Source organism: Vigna radiata, chromosome 1, assembly GCF_000741045.1.
Source record: "Vigna radiata var. radiata cultivar VC1973A chromosome 1, Vradiata_ver6, whole genome shotgun sequence".
In the NCBI taxonomy this organism is placed as follows: domain Eukaryota; kingdom Viridiplantae; phylum Streptophyta; class Magnoliopsida; order Fabales; family Fabaceae; genus Vigna; species Vigna radiata.
In genome coordinates, this window is record NC_028351.1 from 14,964,094 (window position 1) to 14,983,929 (window position 19,836).

The 19,836-nt window shown below is 31.8% G+C and overlaps 1 protein-coding gene across 1 annotated transcript; it reads left to right on the forward strand.

Annotated features, from left to right (window-relative positions):
* Positions 1–4,761: 4,761 nt before the first annotated feature.
* Positions 4,762–9,947, forward strand: LOC106773350 (proteasome subunit alpha type-3). Its single transcript, XM_014660052.2, has 10 exons — positions 4,762–4,979; positions 5,098–5,137; positions 5,227–5,310; positions 6,230–6,303; positions 6,791–6,877; positions 6,966–7,050; positions 7,165–7,211; positions 8,179–8,244; positions 8,412–8,502; positions 9,620–9,947. The coding sequence occupies exons 1-10, from the start codon at positions 4,876–4,878 to the stop codon at positions 9,689–9,691; spliced, it is 750 nt and encodes a 249-aa protein (XP_014515538.1). The 5' UTR covers positions 4,762–4,875; the 3' UTR covers positions 9,692–9,947.
* Positions 9,948–19,836: the final 9,889 nt, after the last annotated feature.

Sequence of the window (19,836 nt, forward strand, 5' to 3'; positions counted from 1 at the left end):
TATTACAAACTGAAGAATGATTACTGCTAAAACAGAGACAGTTAAAACAATTATATGAGTTTAGTCTTTACGACTTAACACCCTCGTGATTAATGAGGTTTGGCGAAAACTAAATGCTTTGAATGAAGTGGTTGATCCAATTATTTAATGAGCTGAGTGTGTGGAAGTTTATATACTTCATCTTCTTGCTCATTTCTCTAATATCTTGCATCCCTTCCATTTTTTCCTTTCTCATGTGTGGCATTTTAGAGGATATTGAGAGAGATTGTTTATTGGAGAAGTGTGATGGATGTGTTGTTGTAGTGTTGTGGTTGACATTGAAGTAGGAGAAGTCATTTTTTTAAAGTTTTTTGGATCAAATAGGTGCATGAATCCATTACAAAGCTCTCTAGTCTTAATAGGATATCAAAATTCAATAAATACTCACTCAAATATCGAAATCCAATTTATCTTTCAAAAATTCTAAAGTATGTATATCGGATATCAAAATTCGAATTTTTCTTTATCAAATTTCTAAATCTGATAAAAAAATTCGAATTTTAACACACTTTTGGATGTCCATATCTGATATTTTATTGAAAAATAAAAACATCAATTTTCAAGTCATGGTCAACACAGGCAAAATATTTAGTGTAAATGACTGATGTTTAAGAAAAGTATCTTCAATTTGAATTAGTTGTCGGGCTATAAGCAAAACCTTAGCAAGTTTTCCTTCTTCCATTACTGATCTTATTCTCTCCACCACCTTCCACAAGGTCTTTAGAAATCAATTTATTTAGATGTTGCATATGAATGTGTGTAACTCTTTGCCATAACCAAGGATTTTCCACTTTTGCAACTAAACATGTTATGCTATGACTAAATTCACTTTCAATGTCAATCAAATAAATGTTATTATGCCTAACACCTTGCAAAGCAATATCAAAAGAATTCTTAAAATACACAGTGCATTTATCACTTTCAAAAGTTACCTCGAGACCTTTGTCACATAATTAACTTATGCTTAGGAGGTTGTGCTTGAGACCTTCAACATACAACACATCTTTTATGGTCAACGTGTTTCCTCCTCCAATGTCTTCGGTTCCAATAATTTTTCCTTTGTTGTTGTCCCCATATGTAACAAATCCATTATTCTTCTTCTCAAAAGAGATGAACTTTTTCTTGTCACCAGTCATGTGTCTTGAACAACCACTGTTAAGATACCACAATGACTTCTTTGACTTAGTAAGTTCCTAAAAAACCAGTTGAGCAAGAATTTTAAGTTCACAATCTCATTATGAGTCCTTGGGGTTAGTACAAGCAAACAAACATCATTTAAAAATTTGCATACATGCATACTTTCCATTTGGTACTCCAAAATGTTTAATGTTGCATTTGTTAAAACTATGACTTTGCTTCATGCAATAAAAGCAACAAACAACGTGCATCTTATTTTTCACAAAAGTGTCTTTTTCAACCCAAACTTTATGGGTTCTTTTACCTTGTGGTTTCTTATATTGATGCATGTTTTTGTTTTTAAAATTACTCTTTTTAAAGCTAGTTTAAGCATATGAGTTAGACTTGGTTGCTTTAGCAAGAAAGTTCTCAAGTATATCAATATCAAACATATGACTCTTACAAGACAAGCATTCAACAAGATTTTCATTTACATTAGATTCAGACACTTTAGTTTCAAGATTGCTAATCTTGTTTCTTCGAATGACCTCTTCATCTAATGTATTTTCATATTTCAATTTCAATTCATGAAATTCTTTCTTTAATTTTTTATGAGCAACATCCAGTTTTTCAGATTCATTCATCAATTCAAAGAAAGTTTTTTGAAAATCTAATTCACTACACTCAAAGCTAGAATCACTTACTTGACTTCCAACATCATCAGAGTTAGCCATTAAGCAAAGATTTGCTTAGTCATCTGAATCACTTGAGCTTGAAGAATTGGAATCATTTTCTTCCCATGCTATGTTTCTTCATGGGAAATTTCCTTTCTTCCTTTTCTTCACTTTTTTTTTTCTTGGGATAGTCGGTCTTAACATGTCATCTTTCTCCACATCCATAACACTTGATGCTTGATGGAGATCCTTGATTTTCCTTCCTTTCTCCTCGGTATTTATCCTTTCCTTTTGTTCTCATGAACTTAGCAAACTTCTTTATCACGAGGCTCATATTTTCCTTAGCGTCAAAGTCATCATCATCTTTCCTTTAAAAATTTCAGATTTGAAGGCAAGCGTCTTTTTCCTTCCTTGATCATCTTTCGCAGTCAACCTATTCAACTCAAGCTCGTGCTCACGAAGCTTTGAAAAGAGAATTGCCATTGAAATTTGGGAGAGATTTTGTGACTCTGAGATGGCAATAACCTTTTGTTGTCAAGACTTGTCCAATGATTTTAAAATTTTCACATTTAATTCATCAACATCAAAAGTCTTACCCAACCCTATCAGATGGTTCACTATGTGAGTGAAACGCTTTTGAACATCAGAATTTGATTCTCCAGGCTGCATCTTGAACATCTCATACTCCTAGATGAACGTGTTCTTCCTTGTGCGCTTTACATCATCAGTACCTTCATGTGTGACTATGAGTACTTCTCACATCTCTTGTGCTTTCTTACATACAAAAATTCTATAGAACTCATCAAGCACCACAATAGAAGATATAATGTTACGAGCCTTAATATCAAATTGGGCTCTCCTATTTTCCTCAGCAGTCCAATTAAAATATGGTATTTCAACTTCCCCATCATCAATAGTATTTTTAGGAATATATAGATCATTTTGTACAGCGTTCTAGATGCATCTGTCAACAGACCCCATGAAAATTTCCATTATGACTTTTCAAAATGCATAGTTATCAACAGTAAAAAGAGGTGTTATGTTAATAGAAACACCCTTGGAATATACTTGATTTTGATGACCGGCCATTTTCGTAAAATTTGAAAAATTATCAAAGCAAACTCTGATACCAATTATTGGAACAATCGATACCGATTTTACACAGCGGAATTAAAACAGATGCGATTATTAAGAACAGAAAGTGTGTTACGATCAATAAAATGGTTCCTTTAACAATTTTAAATTTGTTATAAAACTTTTATCAAATAGTTGGTGTGCTAAAAGTTTAATGAGTGTAGGGAGGAGAAAATTAACACATTTAATTTTTATACTGGTTCGAATCAGAAGATTCTACATCCAGTTGTTAATCACTATAAATAGTGATTAACCTTTTCACTAAAATATTGTTTCACAAATTACAATAATATGGAATAAACTGGAAGAAAAATGTTCACCTTTGATGAATGAATCTGAAAGAATACACCTTCCTTCGACAAACGAACTGGAAGAAAAATGTTCAACCAACTTGAAGAGAACCGCTCCGATCTTAGACATACTAAGCACAAGCTTCTCCTATTCACAAGACTTGACAAGAGCAACATTATCATTTGAGAACTTCCCCAGACAAACTGTATTCTCAAATGGCATAGATAACCCTCTAAAGGGTTTGGTAAAAAGTATATATAGCCTAAAGGTTATAAACTAAAAAGACACTTCCCAACTACCAATGATAATCGATTATTGTAAGTAATAATCGATTATTTATCTCTGTTATGGAGTTTTCAAAAAAGGTGATAATCGATTATCTTAAGGAATAATCGATTATTTGCGCAGCTTGGATAATTCTGACTCAGAACAGAATAATCAATTATTTTGAGCAATAATCAATTATTTGTGTGAGTAACTCTTTTTCAAATGAGCTCGTGATAATTGATTATTGTAAGTAATAATCGACTATTGGTGTCCGTTATAGGGTTTTAAAAAAAGGTGATAATCAATTATCCTGAGGAATAATCGATTATTTGCGCAACTTGAACAGTTCTAACTCAGACCAGAATAATCGATTATTTCAGGCAATAATCGATGATTTGCACAAACAACTCTTCTTCAAATGAGCTTGTGATAATCGATTATTATACCAAATCATTGATTAACTGCACAAACTATCTCTACCTAGAAAAACTTCTATATGTTTACATCAACAAGATAAATCCTAATATAATTTATACCACAAAAATGCTTTTAAACATATTACAACAAAAATCTTGAGGTTCTTTACTTTGTAGTATCTTCAAAATCATAATCTCTTTAATTACACCAATACACCTTGTTGGTAACACCCTTGATGCAATCAAATTAATATTTCAATATTATTCATACAGTAGCCAACTAAATAAAAAGTATAAATTCACCTCCCAAGTCTTTTCCCAGTAGAAATTGTTAATGTCAAGTTCAGTATTGTTAATATAGATATCCAACTTGTAATAAACATATTATCTAACCCAACACTTATGATAAGTATTTAAACATTTTTTAATATTTAATTATATTTCATTTTCAACTCTTCTTTTTATTTTATTTTTCAACTCTTTTCGTCTATATTTCTCGATGGACAAATTTTTTTTTATAATATTTTAATACAATATCTGTGTTATTATTTTTATTAGATTTGAAATACGTCAGTAAAATAATAAATGAATAATGAATTAATACAAAAATAACATATATTATGTTAAAATGTTATAAAAAATATATGTCAAAATATTTTTTCTTTTATCGACTTCGAATTTAATTATAATTTATAATTTGATAATTTATGAAATTCAAATATAAGAGTAAAGAATAATTTATAATTTCATATAAATAAGCAAATATTATTAGTTTTTATTTTTATAATTTATATATGTAAATCGCTAACTTTTCAGTCACCCAGTTAAACTCTTGAGCAAGTTAAGACCCCTTTATATTCGTTGGTTAGTTCCTCTGGGGAGCGCAGCACTGAAAGAATCGGAGAAGAACAGAAAAGAAAAATCAGAGCTTGGAAAAGATGAGTAGCATCGGAACAGGTTACGATCTATCGGTCACTACTTTCTCTCCTGATGGCCGCGTTTTTCAGATCGAGTACGCTGCCAAAGCCGTCGACAACAGCGGGTAACTTTTCTTTCTTCAATTTATGCATTTCAATTTAAAACAAGTATGTTAATAATTATGATACTGGTTTTATAATTGTGTCTTTGCTGCTGATCTTACATTTCAAACTTTGTTTCAGAACTGTTATTGGGATCAAATGCAAAGACGGAGTTGTGTTGGTAGGTTTTTCTTAAAATTTCTGCTACATTAGGGTTTTTGTAGTTTTTTATTTTTTTATTTTTTTCTTGATTTGGGCTTTTGGATTTAGGGTGTAGAGAAGCTTATTCCGTCGAAAATGATGCTTCCGGGTTCAAACAGAAGAATACACTCGGTTCATCGTCATTCTGGGATGGTAATTTGTCTATAACCACTTGCCTGTTATTTTACTTTATTTGTTGCTTGCTGCTTCTGATATTTGTTTTTATTTTATGATAACCACAAGACATTTGCTTAAGAGATTCGTGGTTTGACTTGCATTTGTTTGTATGCTTGACATTGAATCTTGAAATGCTACTTATGAAGTGGTGAATTGCTGTTTTTAAAAATGTTCTCTGATGCAATTGCTGCTGCAATCTCAAGGATTTTTTTTTTGTTGTTGTTTCTGGGGTCGCATCAGCTTCATTTGTCCACGATATCCAGCAATATTAAGTTCATAGTAAAACCTTAGCTGCAGCTGTGACCGCTAATTTAAAACTTTGGTTTTAGTGATGAAGGTTAATATTGAAAGAAAGTGAAGAAGTATGAGCACTGTCATTTTGTATATAGTCAGTACCTTAATTGGAAGTAAATTTTTTTTCTTGGTTTATGGAAATTTTGATGCATTTATTTCATGCTTTGTTGAGCATAGTAAATCATAGATTATTACTAACCAGACATTAAACAGTAACAATGTTTTACGAATTTTCTTATTTGTTTATTGGAGGTGGATATTAAAGGCGTCATGGTTGGAAGTAAAATTTGTTTTTGGTTTATGGAAATTCTGATGCATATATTTCATGCCTTGGTGAGCATAGTAAATCATAGATTGTTACTAACCAAACATTAAAGAGTAACAATGTTTCAGGAATTTTCTTATTTGTTTATTGAGGTGAATCTTAGAGATGTCATGGAAATCATGGTGTTATCGATAAAATACAGTTCATAACAAATTGTTGTGTGCATATAGTGCTACTTCCTAAAGCAAGCATTATACTGTTATCAAGTTAAAGCATTACTTAAGTGGTCGAACTACGGTGCCACGTGTGTCAAAATCTTTTTATTTCCAATTTTAGGCTGTAGCAGGATTAGCAGCTGATGGCAGGCAAATTGTTGCCCGGGCCAAGTCTGAAGCAACTAACTATGACAGGTTTGCTTCGTTCTCTTGCAACATATGCATCTGAAGATGCTTCCTCTCCTCATCCCTTTTATTTATCTAAATGTATGATGAGTACATATTTTTTTTATCGCTACTGTCATGGACTAATTTGACACCTTGCAAAAGCCTTGTATTTTTTATTTTTAACTTAATTTTATTTTAATTTCGTTTCATTAAGCCATATTTTACTGACAGAAAATAAGCATTACCTAGAAAATTTCACCAGCTAAGTTCAGATAGACCAATGAAGCCCTGTATAATTTGACTTGTTGTTTTTACTTTTCAAGTTAAACTTAATAAACTCTTACCTTGCTCTTTGTCCCACACAAAAAAAAGGTGAACCTGCAACTTCCATGAAAAATAAGTGGTCTATATATACTATTTAGCATGACTAAGTATCTCTTAACTGTGTGGTTTATATGTTTGTTTTTATCTTTTGAGAGGAAAACTTTTCATTCTGATTCCTATATCTTTTCAGCGTTTATGGTGAACCAATTCCTGTTAAGGAACTTGCTGACCGTGTGGCTAGTTATGTGCACCTTTGTACACTGTATTGGTGGCTCAGGTTCAATCAGATCACATCTCTTGTAGTCAATTCAGATTTGTATTTTGTTGTACTTCATATTAATAATAGATATATTATGGTAATGCAGACCTTTTGGATGTGGTGTCATACTAGGAGGTTATGACAGGGATGGGCCCCAGTTGTATATGGTTGAACCTTCCGGTGTTTCCTACGTAAGTGTACTTATTGTTTTTTGAAACGATAATTGCTCAAGCTATTGCTATATGTTCTTAGAAGTTCCATGTGTGCCAGTTTTGTATTGATTTGTGTTTTGTTATTTATTCCAGAGATATTTTGGTGCTGCAATTGGGAAGGGCAGGCAGGCTGCTAAAACGTAAGTGTATATTTTGTAGTGATTATATTTTTGTTTTTACTGTCTTTGCTAAGGGCGGTATCTTATGCCCTTTTCTTTGTATCCTTAACTTTCTCTTGATATTTATTTTCTAGTAAAGTATATTTCATGCTATCTAATAACTATTTGAGTGATATGGGATCTTGGTTTGTGAATTATGGCTATAAGCTACTGAAGGTGAAGCAATATAGCGTTAGATCTTCTAGGAACATCTCTTACTGAGTCAGTGTATCAAGTTTGTGGGGGTAGTTATCAGAAAACCAAATGATAATGTGTTCAATTTTTCCCATTTGTTTTCATTTTGATATATGCTTCTAATTACTTGCAATGAATAGACAAAATCAAGGAAGCTTTAATGTAAATCAGAATCCACTCCTGAATCATTTAGCCTTTTACCCCAATTGAAATACCTTACTTGCACTCTGATGTATTCCTTGGGCCATATTGATTTGGACAAGAAAAAGAAATTACTGAATTCTTTACCAAATTTAACGATAACTCTGACCTGGTTATTTGGTTGTTAAACTTGGAACAACGGACTGCACCAGCCAGTTCAATGAGGAAACCAATGTACCAGTTCAGTGTTTAGTTTGTTTGAACCAAAGAACTTGCCTAAAACTGGTGGACTTGGACAAAGGTGACTCAAATGAGATCTTGATATTTAGACGTGTACTCAATATCCATATTGATTTGGACAAGAAAAAGAAATTACTGGATTCTTGACCAAATTTAATGATAACTCTGACCTGGTTATTTGGTTGTTAAACTTGGAACAACGGACTGCATCAGCCAGTTCAACGAGGAAACCAATGTACCAGTTCAGTGTTTAGTTTGTTTGAACCAAAGAACTGCCTAAAACTGGTGGACTTGGACAAATATGACTCAAATGAGATCTTGATATATTAGATGTGTACTCAATATGATAACAGTCTTGTTAATTTCTTGGCAGAGAGATTGAGAAGCTGAAGCTTGCTGATATGACTTGTCGACAAGGGGTTATTGAAGTGGCTAAGATGTAAGTAGAATGTATGGTTATTGGCTACAGTATCTGTAGTTGCTTTATTTTATATTCTTGAATGTGGACTTTCCCAATTTTTTATTTGAATGCTTTGTTGTTTCTAATATACGATCTGTTGCTAATTTTGTTTAAAGTATCAATGATAATAATTTTGTGTCAAGCAGTATATATGGAGTTCATGATGAGGCAAAAGACAAAGATTTTGAACTAGAAATGAGCTGGGTATGTGATGATTCAAATCGACAACACGTAAAGGTATGTTTGGGTGTTCTTTCAGTTACTCTTATATGCAGGCAATTTGTTTCAGTTTATCAGTGACAAATATGCCTCATTTGGGACTAGTTGTAGTTTTTACATTTATTTATTTTGCTTTATCATCCAGTATATTCTTTTTTAAGCTATATTTTCTAGCTGACGATAAAAAGACTGAAAAAAATGTTTTTGAAAGGTAAATTACCCGAAGTGGAAATATTGGCCTGTCAAGTTGGGGTAAGGGGAGAGCATTGAAGGAGTTGCTTCCTAGGGCTGGCATTTAAATTATCTTTGTTGTACGAAGTACAAGTTCAGTTTACTTCAAAGACTTCCTTTGCTAGTTTTAACTCCCATGTTATTCCATTCAAGGTGGATTTAATGTTTTATTAGGTGTTCAACTATTTGTGTGGGGGTAAAATGATTATCATACTATGAAGCATCTTTAGTCTAGTATGGCTGGTGTTTAGATACTGTAGCTTAATGTAAGTGTGCATGTGGCTCCCTTTTCCATGATTTTGGTTTGACTCATGAAATTTATCCATGGAATATTTCTGGACCGTCCCTGCTTCATTGCATAATTTTCTATGGCTCAGGACTCCCGTAATATGGATTTCTTTTCTGCACTTTTGGTTGGTTATTTTGACTTCTGTTTGCAAATTCTTCCTCCCTGTGAAGTGGAGCATGCTAAACCTCTGGCATCCTTACCCTTTGAATCTGCTTGGGTGATAATTAAAATATCACTGGACAGTTTTTATCCTCCAATTGCTTCTTGTCTCTCTTTTGATAAGGAATTCATCTCAAATGACCTGAATATATTTTAACGAGTTCCCTTGGAAATCTTTGGCAACAAGGTTCAACACAGTTGATGGATAGTTGAGTTCTATTAGCACGTAGCCTAGATTCCTAGTCATTTTAATAGTGAAAACTTGGGAGAAACAAAACCCAGTTTAGTGGTCTCTACATCTAGAAAGGAATTAGTGTGTTCAGTCATTCTTGCAAAAGAGGCTATCCTATTGTTGCTGTTGCTGTGACCTCATTGGGTTAGAAATTGTTTGCCTGGAATTATAGATTTTGTTTTAGTTTGAGACTTGTTATCTATATGGTACTGTATGCTGTGCAGGTCCCAGACGATCTTCTAGAAGAGGCTAAAACAGCCGCCAAAGCAGCTCTTGAAGAAATGGATGCAGATTAATAGACTAGACATGTTTATTCCAAAGTTGTATTACGTAACTTTGTAATTGAGCATTTGGAACATCTATAGGAAATGCAAAGGCTTCACTAGTTGGATTTTGTATGCTTCCTTATGATTTAATGCCCTTGATTTGGTGTTTCAGGATAATTTGAGGTTTGAAGTTCAAAGTGTTGAATTTTATCAATGACTGTAGTTTATGTAGCCTATGCTTTCGTAGGATTAGAACCATCGAATTTTAATACATTTCTTCCGTTAAGCTAATCGTCTTTTATGGGTCTCGTTAATTGTTACACTCTAGATGAAATTGAGAAAAAGGAGTCAACATAATAAATAGAGGACACTTGATATCTTCTAATAACAAATAAAAGATGCTGCGGTATAAGTAAAAAATTTAGTACAATACAAAAAATGTGGCTTATATATATATATATATATATATATATAAGATTTAAATTTTATTGTGGACTCCTGAGTCTTTGAAAATTGACTGAAGTCTTGCAATGTTACAGGACATTAATTTTATAAGTTTGTAATATTTTCATTGAAAGTTTCTAACTACGTCTTCTTTTTCCTACAATTTTTAGACATCTTCGATACTTTTTTCTGTGAAAACTTCTTAGTGAACTTCTTATCCAAATATTAGTTCATCAACCTTTCTTATAACAGGTTCAATGTAGAACACTTATACATTCAGGGGGTATACTTTTGTCATTGTGGACAATGATAATATTTTGAAAAATTAAAAAAATTTTGAAATATTTTTCAATTGATAGAAAAATATAACAATTGAAAAACTTTAAATTTTTGAAGACTTAGACCACAAAAATTTAATCGAGATTTAATTGAAAGTTTTCAAATTTATTAGGAAGTTAAAATTTAACTAAGCCTAATTTAAATATTTGACTAGCTCTTATTTTTATAATTATAACATTCTTTCTTAAGTTGAAGTATATAAGTTAAATGTTCCTAGTTTAGTATATAAAATTTATCATTGGTTCTTTTGATAGCTAATTATTTATTAAGTTAATAAAGTTAATGAATTTAGTGGTGATCTTTTCATGTTCTAATTTTTCTGCCACGAAAATTCATTTCAATATGTTTGGTCTTTTCTTTCAAAAATATATTGGAGGAAGCAATGTGTAATGTTACGTAAAGTTGCTAATTTGAACTATGATCTAGAAACCAATTTCAACTTACTCCTAAACAAGTTTTCTTCTCTTTATCCATTAAATGAATAGGTTAAGTTCATAAAGTCTTCAAATAAAGTGAATTGGGATTAGGGTCACAGTGATTTGATTCCTACAATATTAAATGTGACTTTGATTAACTCTAAGTATTGTTTTTTCAAATTGCATGATTTCTTAACATATTCTAAATTATAAACTGAGCTCTAAAAGGTAAATTAATAATTAATTATTTTTATTATTTTCTATTTAGTTACATTATTAGGATTCAACTCAACCTACCTAAGATTTGTTTGATCTAATTTGAATTTGGTTCGCTTTGACCCGATCCAACCTTGTATCATTTGAACTCAATTCAACATTTTTTTTACTTGAACCTAACTTAACTTAAGATTGATATGACTTGTCATGATCTTAATTTTAAACAACTTAGTTTAACCTCAACCTAACATGTGTTTAAACTAACTTGGTCAAGCTTAAACATGATCTGATACATAATGTTGGCTCACTTAGGCTTGATTTAGAAAAGTCTAAGTTCAATCTAACTCAATCCTATCTTGATCAAGATTAGATCCAACTCAGTTTAACTTGATTTGAACTCAACCTAACCCAATTTAAACTGAATATTAGAAACAATTTAATGACCTTGACTAAAGAAGCCAATGTGATGGGAAGTGCCTACCTTACTTACCATGCGAAGTTAGAAAGCAAGCTTAATGATTTGACATCCTTGGTTAAGCTGATGGCATTGTATCATAGGGCTACTAAATTACATGGGATTTGCACCTTTATTGATCATCCGACTAATTTTTATCTCACCTTGCATGAATATGAAGGAGTGTTTAGCCTCCTTACGCTTGTGATGGTGAATAATATGAATTTTTAGCAAAGGACAAAGGTGACTACTCAGTGTAGAAAATCATATTGGTCAAATGGGCACATGTCTAAATCAATTTTTGTCTCAAGGTGTAACCAAGCTTCCGGAACAAACAATCATAAACCAAAAAAAAATGTTAGTGCAATCACTTTGAAATTGGGTAAAAGTGTACAAACACCTAATAATAGGACCAATACGACATTAGGCATCTAGTACAACATTAGACGGTGTGATGGCAAATAAAAAATTACAGAAAAACCATAACTATAAAGGAGATTGTGAAACCACATTATATCCAAGAATAGGGAACATATTAATGCCTATAACGTTTGTCTAAAAAGGATACTTTTAATTAAATATAGAAAATGAATTTGGTTTTTTAAATGGCTTTTTAAAAAATGTTGTACAAATGAACAATAATTTCTTTTTTCAAAAAGAATTTGACGAAAATTAACTTTAATCATGCATATTTTAATTCAAAATGAATTTACATAGTTTTAGAAATCTATTCGAGAAACTTTTTTTTCTTTTATTTTTGATAGTTGTAACACTCCGATTTATGAGATGTTATGAGTTATTAAAAATCGGTAAAATTCAAAATTTATCATATGACGTAGAAACGTATCTAAAGAAAACCTTATCCAATTACATTATTTTGAGTAATATAAAATAACGAAGGAAAAACTCCAATTATATTGTCTTAACTTGTAAAACAAAATATATTTAAATGAATACCAAGGTTATTCCTCGTCCTCTCTCGAGTCAATCGCGCCTCTGGAACATTTGTAACATTATCTGTTCAGTATAATGCATTATACAATCATTGCCGATAATTTCATTTACAAACACGCAAACACAAACATGTATGAGGTAAACTACCAATAAAACAATCATAACAAGAAGATACATACATCCTGATTATATCAACCGTAATCAAACACACAACAAGATACATACCTTCTTATTATACCAACCATAATTAAACACACGATAAGATACATACATTTTAATTATATTAACCATAGTCAAACACCTCACACATAGTAACGATAACAATAGGATTCCTAATCCTCTAACATAAACAATTCAATCATACTAAAATGTTCGATCCTCGATCCTCGATCCCCGATCCTTGAACTTTGATCATTGATACTTGATCTCTAACCCTTCATGTCATCATTAACATCTCACACATAGACCCTTGGTCTATCCACTAATTAGCACCCATGTTAACTACTACTATAACCATTATAGTAACACCACTATCAACATAACATAACCTGGAGCATCTCAAGTACCATGATCATCATCATAGATACATCACCATCATGACTATCCCAGTTATGAACAACATCATGAGCATCACTATACTATAATACCATAGTGGAAAGAGTTCATCTAACTCTTGTACCCTACCTCACCGACTGTATACAACCCACCTATAGCCTCCCCTACAGGATATTTGTAGCTTCCCCTACAGATAATCTCCTTTCAATGCACATAATGCAAAAGAAAGCACATATCCACAGATAGAACCAGGATTTACAAGGTACAAGTAGACTTATTCTTCACTCTCATGCTTATCAATCACATACTCAGGTACATCCCAACACTCACTCATGTTGTACTCTCAACCACAAGTCAAACTGACCATAAACATAACCACTAACCTCAATCTCTGATTATAATCATGTTCCACGACTCTTATGGCTTGGTTCATGTCTATTCTTCATCACATTCTCCATTTTCACTAAAACACATTGGGATAATCAATTATCACTTAAGATAATCGATTATTTCAGTAAAATTTACCCAGAAACATCACGCAGGAAGGGATAATCGATTATCATCCCAAATAATCGATTATTTCCAAAACCACACTCAAAACCAATGCGAAGATAATCGATTATAATTAATGATGATCGATTATTTTCTACTCGAAACACATCCTACACATGATTCAAGCATTCAAACATACATACATCAATCCTAGATCACGTGGAAATATAGTTAACACATCATACATGCATTCAAGCATCACATACCCATGTAAAGATACTCAAACACATATAATACATCACTTGAATCATCCAGATCCAATCATTGACATGTTATACCCCCAATAATAGGGTGCAAAAGAGTCTACGATAAAACACCTAATAGGGTTTTCAATCAGCCAAACTAACTAAGCATAATGCTTACAAATGAGAACCAAGCAGATGAAAATTCTCCAAAATAGAGCTGATGAATCGAGGTTTTTTTCTCCTAAACTAGAACTCCAATTTACAATCTAAACAGTTAGAGTGAAGAGCCATACGTCTGGAACCCACTGTCCAAAAATCAGTCTGATCCAACGGTGAATGAGTTCATAACGACGAAAATACCAGTGCAGGTTTTATGAAATTCTCCAAAACAGAGTTGCTAATGCGATGCTATTTTCTCCCAAAATAGACATTTTATTGACTATTCAAACGGTCAAAATGAAGAACTATATGTCTGAAACCCACTGTCCAAAAATCAGCCCGATCCAACGATGAACGACTTCACAACAACGAAAACACCAGTACAGGTTTTATGTTATGAAGGAATGACTTCTTCTCTTCCTTTCTCTCTCACTTGGTTTTCCCTCTCTTCCAACGACTCTAATGTGTCGTACTAATCTAACCCATCTCCACTAAAACAAAGTGAGACATAATTGTCCACATTATTTGACCTATTCTCCACCTAGGAAGGGAACCCAGTAACCCAACACTCACAACATATATTTGCATGGAAACCTCCAAGCATCATAATTTTGTTCTCCCTTAGCATCAAACCCTTTGTTGGGATAATCCAACAAAACATACATAATATATTCATAGGGAAAAATCATCACAAATATTACATAAATATTATGCTCATTCATATATAAACTCTTACCCAACAATAATCACAAATAATAATCATAATCATATACATGTGTGTCAAAACAAGGATTACCAATCAAGATAATCAACATATAACATACAACCATAAACAAATAAAGGTAAGCTTCCCCATAGCTTAGCCAATATTATGGCTTTATCTACAACCCCAAAGCACCACCAATCTTCCCTTTGCCCTATGGATTTCTATTGCTATTTCTCTTCTCCCCAAAGGTCTCTTTCTCCTTTGTTTCTCTCTTTGATTTAAAGTTTCTAAAACACAAATGCCCTCACTCTCTCTCTATCTTAATATTTTTTTTCTCATTAATTATGATAAGTCTATCAATAATATATTATTATTATTATTATTATTATTATTATTATTATTATTATTATCTAGTCATAATATCTAATAATATCATTTTCTCTAATAATAATATTTCTTTTAAATCTCAAGATTATATTTTTTTATTTTAATTTCTGCTCTTAAATAATAAAATATAAAAAATTCTTTTATCCATGAACAGAAATATAAATATAATCAAATAAAATAACATAATAATTATATCTAAATAAATATATACACAAAAGAACATTAATTTCCTTACAAAAAGATTAAAGTCTCAATACTAACTTATTTTTCTCCTTTATTTTTTGTAAACTGAACAATGACTAATTTTGTTCATACATATTATCATTTACAATGAAAAGCCGAAGATAACATAGGATTTAAAAAGCCTATTTGTTTGAGTGTTGATTTGATTATTAATTTTGAACACTTTTTTATATATTTTTTGTATTTTTGAATTATTTAAAAGAAATAATAGGATGTGGTACAAACACCAAAAATTAAAAAATAAAAAAGCTTTGTTTTTTTAATATTTCATAATTTTTAATAACTTTTATTATTTAAAAAAATAATGGAGTACGAGTAAGAAAATATACCAAAGTAAGTGAGGTGGAGATATAAAAAGTAAAATAAGTGTTATAAGAAGAAGGTTTAATCACATAGTACTTATTTTCGGTGACTTTTTTCAATTAGGTCTCTCATTTTTTATTTTTTTTTAATTGGGTCCTTATTTTTGAAAAATTGAAGCAATTAGGTCACTGTCATTAGTTTTGTACTAATACCGTTAAAAAGGGTGACACGTATCAGCTCGTGATGTTTTTAAATTTTTTAAATATATTTTTGAATAAAGTTATTTTTTGAATTTTTTAAATATATAGATTTTAGATTAGGATGAGAACCATGAATTTATAAACTTACTTTGCACTATCGAACATCAAATAGATAATAATTCTGTGTCATTTTCAAGAGATAAGATTTTCCATCAATCCTAAGTTCTGTGATAATATAATTTACCATTCTTATTTGCACACGTAAGCACGAGAAAAAGTAACTTTATCCTATCTTCTTAAAAATTATAATTTAAATATAAAAATGGGGATGAAATATAAATGAGGTTGTGATAAAAAAAATATATTATCTTCCAGTGATAAATTTATAGAATGTGCATATATCTCTATAATCAAACAGTTTCTAATATTTTAAAAATTTAAAATAAAATAATGTCTTAAAATATAGGCTATATTTTTCAATTAATTCAGAATCTATTTATATATTGTTTTTAAAAAACATTATCCCAAAACATTTAATCCAACATCCAAATAAATAAAATCTAAATTAAATTAATTTATTTTATAATAAAATAAAATTAAGGGCCAGTATTACTAAATTTTCTATCAAAATTGTAAATATTATACTAGCAAAAACTATGAATAAATTCACTTATTATGTATGTCTTAATATATGTACCTTTTTTTTTTATTTCTTAATACCCTAATATTATTAAAAGTACTTTATACATTAAATATTTTAATCTTAATATTTTAACACATGTATCTATTAATTTGCTGAAGACATAATGTATCAAAAGTATCACAAATATACCGATTTTGACAAAAAAAAAATATATAATAAAAGAGAAATTTAAGAATACTTCAAATATTTTTAAAATAATAAAAACAAAATATAACTAAATATTTTTATAAGAGTATAAAATCATAAAAGTAATAAATTTCTAAGTATCCAACTTTAGAAAAAAAAAATATTGCCTAAATTAACTATATTAACATTCTAAACTAAAATTCTCAACTGATATTTAAGTTCTTTTATTAGTTACTAATATGTTCAGATTTTTAATAAATAAGTGTCATGATATAAGTTCTTTCTCATACCACTTGTTTGTTTCTACCAATTAACTATACACCAGAAAACAATTTTTTAGTGAATTTACATGAGTTTTGATTCACTTATAAAATGATTTAAGAGGAATGGTGATTTTTATAAAATATATAGATAATATTATAGTATTTTAATAATAAAAAGTTTAAATTATATAAGGAATTTTATTTTATTTAAAATTTTTCTTTATAAATTATTTTTTTAGAGTTTTCTTCCACCATGTTTTTTTCAACCTGAACTTTTATTTTCATCCACAACTTTCAATCCCTTCTCCACTTGACAACATTTTTCCAGCCACTATTCTGGTCCTCTCTCAATCACTCATCAACGCTAAATAACACATTCAACATCCAATCTCCATCATTCAATCAACACACACCATCATTACCTTCACTTATCTCCATTATTTTCACATCCGTTGATGCCTTCACTTCCCTATTCCTCGAAACATAAACCCATAAATAGAAGACAACCAATTGGCACGCAATACGTGACTGTAACTTTGAATGAACTTGGTGAGTGGGCTTCGATTAGTAGAGGATGTTTTGTGGAGATGCTTGCGGAGCAATAAGCAACATTGGTGTTTGTCCTTAAGTGCTCTATAGAAATCTGTCCACTCCTTTCTATAACAACTAGAAACTTGATGTCAATGTGCTTTGACTTGCTTGAGCTCCTATTGTTGTTAGAATATAATACAGCCGATTTGTTGTCACAGTATAACTTGAGTGGTTTTTCAATTCCTTCCATAATACGCAGCCCTGTGACAAAGTTTCTTAGCCATATACCTTGATTTGATGCCTCATAGCATGCTACAAATTTTGTAGCCATAGTGGATGAAGTTGTAAGGGTTTGCTTAGCACTACACCAAGAAACCGCACCATCGGCCAACATGAAAAAGTAACCCGAAGTGGATCTCAAACTATCTTAGCATCCTGCAAAGTCTGAGTCAGAATATCCAGTGATCTCCAATCGGTCTGATCTCCTTTACGTGAGCATATAATCCTTTGTTCCCTGTAAATACCTCATAACTCTTTTTGCTGCTTTCCAATGATCCAATCCTGGATTGCTTAAATATCTGCTTAAAACCCCAACTATATAGGCTATATCCAGACGGGTACATACTTGGGCATACATCATACTCCTTACTGCTGAAGCATAAGGAATCTTTTGCATTTCCTGAATTTCTAGATTTCCTTTAGGACATTGATTAAGACTGAACTTGTCTCCCTTAGCGACTGGAGTATCTCCTGCTTTACAATCTTGCATACCAAACCTTTTAAGCACCTTATCGATGTAATTCCTCTGTGATAATCCAAGAATACCTTGAGATCTATCTCGGTGTATTTGAATTCCTAATACAAAGGAAGCATCACCAAGATCTTTCATTTCAAAATTTCTAGATAGAAATCTCTTGGTTTCGTGCAACATGTCTATATTGTTGGTAGCAAGCAGTATGTCATCAACATACAAGACCAGGAAGATATACCTGCTCCCACTGAACTTGTGATACACACAATCCTCAACCACATTTATCTGGAAACCAAATGAGATAATAACTTGATGAAATTTCTAGTACCATTGACGAGATGCCTGTTTTAGCCCAAAAATCAATTTTGTCAGTTTGCATACCATATTCTTTGGTTCTTCTGACACAAAGTTTTCTGGTTGCACCATATAAATTGTCTCATCAATGTTGCCATTGAGAAACATTGTCTTGACATCCATTTGATGAAGCTCCAAATCATAATGTGCAACAAGAGCCATGATTGTTCTAAAAGAGTCTTTCGATGAAACCGGAGAGAAAGTCTCTTTAAAATCAATCCCTTCCTTTTGAGTATAGCCCTTTGCCACAAAACGAGCCTTATGCCTCTCCACATTACCTTTAGAATCCCTTTTGGTTTTAAATATCCACTTACAACCTATGGGTTTCACACTTTCTGGTAATGGGACAAGCTCCCAAACTTTGTTGTCTTGCATGGACTTATACTCCTCATTCATAGCTTCAATCCATTTTACTGAATTAGGATCTTGCATAGCTTGATGGACGGTGACAGGGTCATCTTCCATCATACTATTATTTTCCTCAATTTCTTGGAGAAATACTACATAATCATTTAGGATGACACTTCTCCTTTCTCTCATGGATCTTCGCAATGATACTGACTCGTGAAGCACCTGTTCTTGAGGGTTTTGAGTTTGTCCATGTAGAGGTTGAGAATTTAGCGATGTCGAATTTGCTTCATCAAAATCAACTGTATGAATCGGATTTGGAGTCGACACCGATTCTTCCTCAAAGACAACGTCTCTTACCTTATTCTTCCTCCCAAACTCAATATCCTCAAGGAATGTGGTAGTTCCCGTCTCAAAAATATTCTTAGATTTGGGATCATAGAATTTATAACCTCTTGATCTTTTAGAGTAACCAATAAAGTAACTGCTCACTGTTCGAGAGTCCAATTTCTTTTCATTCGGTCTATAAGGCCTTGCTTCAGTTGGACATCCCCATACACGTAAGTGTTTTACATTAGGCTTTCGCCCAACCCAAAGCTCATAAGGTGTTGCAACAGCTGCCTTGGTTGGCACTCTGTTTAAAACATAAGCTGCAATCTTCAATGCCTCTCCCCAGAGTGACTTTGGCAAGGTGGAATGACAAAGCATACTCATTACCATATCCTGAAGAGTCCGATTTCGTCTTTCAGCTACCCCATTCATGCTAGGTGAACCCAGCATCGTGTACTGTGGGACGATTCCACATTCCTCTAGGTACTTGGCAAAAGGTCCTGGACGTTGTTCACGTGATCCGTCATATCTGCCATAGTATTCACCACCACGATCAGATCTGACATTCTTAATGCGTTTGTTGAGTTGATTCTCAACTTCAGCCTTGAAAGATTTGAACACGTCCAATGATTGAGATTTTTCATGGATGAGATATA